General features: G+C 49.2%; 1 protein-coding gene across 1 annotated transcript in view; it reads right to left on the bottom strand.

The window, feature by feature from the left end:
* THBS2 (thrombospondin 2) overlaps window positions 1-8,331 on the bottom strand; it is a 42,834-nt gene that overhangs the window by 10,521 nt on the left and 23,982 nt on the right. Inside the window, exons 15-19 of the mRNA XM_017892402.1 lie at window positions 7,129-7,236; window positions 5,708-5,867; window positions 3,658-3,776; window positions 2,417-2,651; window positions 383-698 (exon numbers count right to left, since the gene is read on the bottom strand). Coding sequence (XP_017747891.1) covers window positions 383-698; window positions 2,417-2,651; window positions 3,658-3,776; window positions 5,708-5,867; window positions 7,129-7,236 — 938 coding nt within the window. The remainder of the gene's footprint in view (window positions 1-382; window positions 699-2,416; window positions 2,652-3,657; window positions 3,777-5,707; window positions 5,868-7,128; window positions 7,237-8,331) is intronic.

The following is an 8,331-nucleotide window of genomic DNA, read 5'->3' as shown; positions in this document are numbered from 1 at the left end:
GGGAGGGAGGGAGGGAGGAAGGAAGGAAGGAAGGAGAGAAAGAGAGAGAGAAAAAGAAAAAAAAAAGAAACAGGTTTGAGGCAATCCTTGGCCCTGTGACCCTCTGACAGTGGATGCCCAGCGGGGCTCCCCTCTTCATCCCCAGTGGGCTCTTTTACCATGAGATTATTGGAATTGAAAGGATTTAAGATCCAACTTACAAGAGTTCTGAGGGGGTTATGAGGTCCCATTTCATAGACCAAGTCTATAAAATAAAATGGCTTACTGAAATTTCAGAGACTTCAGAGCGGCAGGTGCATGTGCCTGTCAAGCTTATCTAGGCAGACAGTTTCACAGACCATGGAAGGATGGGGGCTTTCAGAAAGACCACACGGCATCCCACCTGCATGATCTTAAAGCACAGTCTGCATCCTCTGTGGGTGCCTCCCCCAGAGCAATGCTGGCACCACCACCGTGACTCAGAGACTCACCTACAGCGATGCCAGGGTCCGAGTTGGCCGTCTGAACCAGCTCCTTGCCTTGATGGCGAATGACCCAGTTGGGATCAATTTGGGTGGTCCCTTTGGGATCCAAGGGGACCATCTGGAAGTTCCTGAAGTCTGTCTCACTGATGGCATTGTTTTCAGGACACACATCATCAATATCTGGGACGTTGTCATTGTCAAAATCATCTTTACAAATATCACCCCGTCCATCACCTATGCACAAAGAACAAGCCAAAAAATGAAAAATAAAAATAACTAAAACACACACACACAAAACAAAGAAGCAAAGTCGGTGGTTTGCCATTTGCTTTTCTATGTCTGAGAAACATGAGTGCATTTTCCCCGAACATCTAAGACTGAGTGCTTTGCAGTGTGTTGTGGATTCATGCTCTGCAACCTCCAAAACATTTGACTTCACTGCTGTGAGGAGCCTCAACTCTTTTCACAACATTTTTGTGATAAATACACAGCAAAGGCCAGCACAGCAAATTCACATAAAGCCATTTCTCACTGTGTTCCAAACTCAATGCTGAGGGTATAAAACCTGAATGGCTGTCAAGTAATATCAACCTGCATTTCCAGCTTTCTTTTTGGATAGTTTTCTGAATGTCTGTTATTACTTTTCTTAGTCATCCCTGCCTTTTATAGTCTATTTGGCATTAAAGCAGAACTCACACTAAAATGGTTTTTCCTAGGGAGACATGGACTTCTGCTGTTTAGGAGGTCCTTGTCAAGTTTTCAACAGGGTTGTGGCATAGTGGGGAGAGGGGATGAGGTGGGCCTGGTGCAAACCGGGGCGGGGGAACACGAATTTGCCACATGTGTCCAGTCAGTCTACGGCAATGACGATAACCTGACAGGCAGATAGCAACATACTGAATTAGCTATCACACGGCCTGCTGTTTTAGAATGAGGAAAGGTAAGTTGGATTGAATATCTCATCATATTCTTCAACTAGTTTCTGTTCTGTTCAAGAACATACTCCACCTATCGTGTGGCAGGCACGTAGTTGCTATCTGGCATTCTGAAAGGCTGAAATGCTGCTTTCCCTGTCAGCTTCTCTCCATCCCAGGCCCTCTCTGTGGAAAGGCTGCCTGGGCAAGCCCCTGCCCATCAGAGCACGGAGTCCAGATGAGGCTTCCTGTGCTCACTCCATCCCTTCATGCTGCTCAGGGAGAACCCGGGAGCTGCCCTTCTGATCCCAGCATCTCCCACGTACTTCTGAGTCATGCTGTCTCAGATGCCCCTCAAGTCCTTATCTCCATCTGTCAAGGACACGGCTTCCAAAGAGAGCCTGTGTCAGCCAGACCCCAACTCCTAGTGAGGACCACTTTCTCACAGCCACCCAGGAATCCCCAGAGCACAGCCGTGCCCTTGTTTATTACTCAGGGACTCTGACTTAGACGACTGCAGCCCATCCAGCTCCTTCCTTGGCCCCCCACCCCCGGTGCCTATGGGCCACCTATTTATGCTTATCCCTGAGCAAAGCAGCTCTTCCTCTCACCTTCACACTCATGCCACTTCTGTTTGTTTTGCTCTTTAAAAAATGCTCTTTAAAAAAATCCTCCCTGTCCCCTGCCTGGCCCCATACGCCAAATCTCCAATTCATCCTATGTGTATAACTGGCTTTGTTTCCAGGAGATCATCAACAATCCAGCAGTGACATGGGGGCAGGGATTTCTCCTCCCCCAACGCGCACACACACGTGAGGCAGCACACCTGTTGAAGGGCACACACGCAGCCAAGAACGTGCTGAGTGTCAGGGCAGAGGAAACTCATATTGCGTGGAACCATAGCTTTAAGAGGCCCAAAGTAACTGCCCTTTTTCCAGCAGCAGATTTAAGCTGATCTCTGCGCATACATGTCTCTGCCCTGGTGGGTTGCTCAGAAGCCGTTTTCCTCCATGCCCGATGAGCTGGGAGAGCACCCACCGTCCAAGTCCTCCTGGTCTGGGTTGAACACAAGCCGGCAGTTGTCCCTGTCATCGGGGACGCCATCGTTGTCATCATCGGGGTCGCAGGCGTCACCGTGGCCGTCGTTGTCGTGGTCGGCCTGGTTGGCATTGGAGATGTAGGGGCAGTTGTCCTGGTTGTTCTGGTGGCCGTCGCCATCTATGTCCTCGTTGTTGTCGCACTGGTCCCCGACGAGGTCGTTGTCCATGTCGGTCTAGGGGATGGGGTGTGAGGGAAACAGCAGAGAAGCGCCAATTTGAGGAGGTGGAGAGGAACCAGCAGGACGCAAGCCTGAGAGCCGCCTCCTCGTCCTGCAGCACAAGCCCCGGGTCATGCAAGGGCGGCTGGTCTAAGGTCACACCGACCCTGACGTCAGGACCAGCACTGGGGCCAGGACCCTCGGTCCAGGAATCTCTCCACCCTCTGCCACCTCTCCACAGTAATTCACTTCACTAAAGGAAGATGTTGTGCTTCTTCACTGGAAAAGCATGAACTACCAAGTAATTATGTCTTTTTTTTACACCACTTGCTCTAATATGTCCTGTGGGCTGCATCAAGATGACTGTCTTCCCTTGTCTCTTTCAAACGCACACCTGGGAATAAAGCCAATTCCTAGCTGGCATCAGGAAAATGGGGAGAGAATTCTGTGAAGATGCAACCTCGCTCCAGCTGATGAGGTGAAGGCATTTATTCATTTGGCCTGTGGCCACTGAGATACAAGAATTGTGCTGCGATTTGAGTGGAGTAAATGTTTTCGATTGAAATCATTGAAAACTCCATGTTATCCTGTCTTGGCGGAGCTCATGGAAGACTGCCAAGGCCTCGTGGAGGGGACTGATGAGGACCTGAGACTCGCCTGTCCACGGCTGCCCTCACCTGGACGGGGTTGTACACCACGGGGCAGTTGTCACAGTGACCCCCTAAACTGTCACCGTCCACGTCCCTCTGATGAGGACCCCCAACCCCGCCAACCTCGCCTGTCCACGGCTGCCCTCACCTGGTCGGGGTTGTGCACCAGGGGGCAGTTGTCACAGTGATGTCCCACACCGTCACCGTCCGAGTCCCTCTGATGAGGACTCCCAACCCCGCCTGCCCACAGCTGCTCTCACCTGGTCGGGGTTGTGCACTGGGGGCACTTGTCACAGTGACCCCCCACACCGTCACCGTCCGAGTCCCTCTGATGAGGACTCCCAACCCCGCCTGCCCGCAGCTGCTCTCACCTGGTCAGGGTTGTGCACCAGGGGGCAGTTGTCACAGTGATCCCCCACACCGTCACCGTCTGTGTCCCTCTGGTCAGTGTTGTAGACGTAGGGACAATTGTCTCGTTCATTGAAGACATCTGTTGGTGTTCAAAGTGGGAAAAAAACAAAAACAAACCAGAAGGACAGGTGAGTTTAGGAGAAGCTCACTGGGTTCCCATCACGTGAAATTGCTTACAGCCACACTTTTATTTAATGATAATAAAAAGAAGCCTAAGAATATAGTAAAATATAAAGACTATTAGATTTTAGAAGAACATACGACATATTTCATTACAACTCAAATTCCTTTCATTTGAAATAGAACCAACTTTTGGAGATTTCTGGGCAATGTTGCAGGAGGGGCAGTTGAAAGTGCTGTCGCCGTGTAAATCTGAGCTTGCTAAATTGCTTGTTTGTCCCTAATACCCACTCAGAAAGTACGCGTTGAGTTCCTAGGAGCTTATCATCCATGCACGTGAGTAGGAAAAAACAATGGCAGAGAGTGGCAGGATTTTTCGATGTCATATCTTATTTTAAGAAATCTGAAAATGATGAGTTGCATTGATACTGAAGTTATAAAAATATAAACTAGCACTGAACTAAACAATCCCATCAGCGACAGTGTCACAAATGACAGAGCAAAACGTGACACGGTAGTGAGTCCACAGGAAGAGCCAGAACTGAGCTGAGACGCTCGCCTTGCTTTGGTCAGGTGAGGTCTGGAGAAGGGAAGTAAGGAGCCCCTAAAAAATAAAAACAGAAGGGACTGGGAGCTTGGGATCTGCATCCAGCACATCACAGACGCCACCCCGGATGACAGCCGAGGAGCCCCCTGGCCACCACGAGCCCTTAGACAGCAACCCACCACATTCCCGAGACCGAGAAGAGGGTGGAGGCAGAAATCAGGGGAAAAGATTAGATTGAGAAACCCGCCGTGAGACCAAACAGCAGGTTGGGGTGGCTCAGAAGGGGTGTGGCTGGCGCCGGGCTGGGAAGAGGACCCCATGAGGGAGGCCCAGTGTGGAGGAGCTGGGGCCGAGCTTCAGCGTGGACGTGAGCCTGCCCCGAGCTCTTGCTGATTTTACAGAAGTGCTTGCCTGGTCTCCAGGCACCCCGAGAGAAGGAGCAGCCATGCGGTGACAGTGGCACTGGGTTGCAGAGCTCGCTTACCGAGACCAGCAAGCTCTCCAGGTAAAGTATCCACCGGGAGCAGTGGCAGAGGTAGCCACAATACACCCACGTTATTCTAACTGAGCCCTGTGGGAGGAGCTTTCCAATACACATTTAGAAATAAGGGCGCAGAGGCAGATGTCCCAGGATGGGGGCACAGGAGAGACCCACGGCTCCTGGAAGCTCAGTTTGATGAAAACATGTAATGGCTTCTTGGAATTTTTGAATGAAGGGTGAACTTTAGAAAAGATGCCATGAAGAAGCATGAGGCCCAGGACTGCGAGGCTTGGGTCAGAGACAGGAAACCAAATGCATAGCTTTCTCTAGGGCGGTCCTGTGGCCGGTGTCCCCGACCCTCAGGAAAAGGCAAGGCAGAATAAGCATGGGCCCCTATGGGAATAACTGAACGAATCATTTAATCTTATAGTAGTATAAAAATGAGAGGAGCTTATCAAAATTCAGAATAAAACACGAAGCTTGCAAATTCTTCCAATTGTGACCCTTAAAACGCATGCATTGGGCCGGGCGCGGTGGCTCATGCCTGTAATCCCAGCATTTTGGGAGGCCGAGGCAGGCAGATCACTTGAGGTCAGGAGTCTGAGACCAGCCTGGCCAGCATGGTGAAACCCCGTCTCTCCTAAAAATACCAAATTAGTTGGGTGTGGTGGTGCGTGCCTGTGATCCCAGCTACTCAGGAGGCTGAAGCAGGAGAATCGCTTGAACCCAGAAGGTGGAGATCGCAGTGAGCCAAGATGGTGCCATTGCATTCCAGCCTGGGCAGCAAGAGTGAAACTCTATCTCAAAAAACAAACAAACAAACAAAAAAACTGCATGCGTCGGAAGGAGCAGAAGCACTCACCATCCCCGTCAATGTCCACGGAGCAGGCATCACCCTCTCCGTTGTTGTCTGTGTCGATCTGGGCGGGGTTGTGCACGTAAGGACAGTTGTCACAGCGGTCCCCAACCTCATCCTTGTCGTAGTCAGCCTGGCGGGGATTGAAGAGGAGCTGGCAGTTGTCCTGGAAAAACAAGAAAGGGAAGACTTCAACGAAGATCATAGGAATGTGGGTCAAGCCGTTTAGCGCTTGTAAGTTATGTACTCAAAATTGATGAAAATCAATACAGAAATCAAACAAACACAAAAGCCAGTTAGGGCTGGACGGTGGCTCACACCTGTAATCCCAGCACTCCAAAAAGTCAGTTAGGGCCGGGCGCGGGGGCTCACACCCTTAATCCCAGCACTATGGGAAGCTGAGGCGGGCAGGTCACCTGAGGTCAGGAGTTCGAGACCAGGGCCGGGCTCAGTGGCTCAAGCCTTTAATCCCAGCACTTCAAAAAGCCAGTTAGGGCCAGGCGTGGTAGCTCACACCTTTAATCCCAACACTTTGGGAGGCTGAGGCAGGTGGATCACCTGAGATCAGTAGTTCGAGACCAGCCTGGCCAACATGGTGAAACCCCATCTCTACTAAAATTACAAAAATTAGCTGGGCATGTGGTGTGCGCCTGTAATCCCAGTTACTCTGGAGATGAGGCAGGAGAATCGCTTAAACTCAGAAGATGGAGATTGCAGTGAACCAAAATCATGCCATTGTACTCCAGCCTGGGTGACAAAATTGAAACTCCGTCAAAAAAAAAAAAAAAAGCCAGTTAGCCCTCGCCAAACACTTTTTCAATATAAAATCATTTTATCATTTATGCATCTGTCTTCTGTTGAAATTTCGGAGATTGCTAAGGCAAAAATGGTATAACATACACTTCATGGTGTGGAGAGATGTAAATATCAAATGACTGGATTAGTGAGTCAATGTCTCCATCAAAGTCAGATGTAAGAAAGCAGTGAGTAAAAACGTAATCTATTCTTGCTAGAGCTGTTTTGTGTACAAATACGTTAAACCATTTGTGTTTGCAGCAATTTTCTCAGAAAAATGATAATATTTTAAAGGTTGCCATAAAGGCAAGTCTATCACTCATGGTGGTGTCAGCCTTGCCCATCATTGGCTCCTCAGCAGAAGGAGAGGAGGTCTTCTATTTTTGTACAGTTAAAATAGATAAAATTATTCAAAACATTTCCGGCAGCACACTCTGGGCAGTCCCATGCACTGAGGTAATCCACTTTTGCAAATGACTGACTTTACAGTGACCTTTGGGAACTGCTTATGCACAAACGCTTGCAAGACAATGGTAGTTACGTTGACAAGGGCTGTTTGGTATAAAGCGGCCTCCTGCGGACCTCACTGCTCCTGGAACCCAGGGCAGGTGCGCGGCACGAGCCGCTCCTACCTTCTCATCGGTCACACCATCATTGTCGTCGTCGTCATCACAGGCATCGCCAATCCCGTCCTTGTCAAAGTCTTCCTGCCCAGAATTCGGCAGATGGGGGCAGTTATCCTACAATTAGAGAAGGAAGAACACTTGGAAAAAACATTTAGGAAAGCGCCTCTTTCAGGAATGGAGGTGAAATGAAACCAGCATGGCTCTGAGGAAGGAAGCGTCCCCCGTCTGTCCTCAATCTCAAGTGGGAGCTCAGAGAGGAGCCAGGAGGCCAGAGGCGCGTGGATTTCTTCTCAGCTCCTGCCCTGGAAATGATGTCACCATTACTCATGAGGGAGACAAAAGAAACTAGTGTTTGGAGCCCAGGATCCCAGTGAGGTTGCCAAACAACTGCAGAAACAAGAAGAGAATGACAAGGTATTGCTCTGAGAGAACATGGGGGAGAAAAGAGGCTTTAGTGGTCCTTTCCTTCCCACAGGCTTCAGCTCATAAATCAAAATGCCAAAGCTTATAAACGTTTAACCCTCACCAGCCGAAAGATCTCAAAGAAAAGAGTCTTTCAAATATGTATGTGATGTGTTCAGAAACCAGGGCTGAGAACTTGAAATTATCTGCTAACTCAGCTCTTCACGATGAGTGGGTAATGCGTGTAATAGGGCAAAAAACTCATTTCATTTCAGTCCAATTATACCATCATTTAAAGCTGAGCTGTATAGACACCAACAACTCGAGGGAACTGGAAATCCAGGAAAAGGTAGAGCGTAGAGCAACTGTTTCAGTTTCCTGAACACGTGTACAAGAGCTCCAAGGGGTGTCTCCTCCCCGTGGCTCAAAGTGCATCACTCATGGAATCAGAAGACAGAACCTGGAGTCATGTCCTGGAGCCCAGAGTTTCAGCCCTCACAGATCAAGAAAGGACAGCACGTTGCTTGTCGTGGAGGTCACGGATCCCAGATGGGGGCCCCTGGCAATGGGGAGGATCCAGCACCTGTGTGTCGGGTGAATATGGGAATAGGCACAGGGGTCCCTTGCCAAGTCTCTCTTTTAAATTATTTTGTGTGTGTGAGTGTGTGTGTGTGTGTGTGTATATATATATCTATTTTTGTGCAGTTAAAATAGATAAAATTATTCAAAACATTTCTGGCAGCACACTCTGGGCAGTCCCATATGTATATATATATATATATATATATATATATATATATATATACA

Source organism: Rhinopithecus bieti, unplaced genomic scaffold (genome assembly GCF_001698545.2).
Source record: "Rhinopithecus bieti isolate Rb0 unplaced genomic scaffold, ASM169854v2 scaffold_1017, whole genome shotgun sequence".
Taxonomy (NCBI): Eukaryota; Metazoa; Chordata; class Mammalia; order Primates; family Cercopithecidae; genus Rhinopithecus; species Rhinopithecus bieti.
This window is presented reverse-complemented; position numbering and strand designations above follow the sequence as displayed.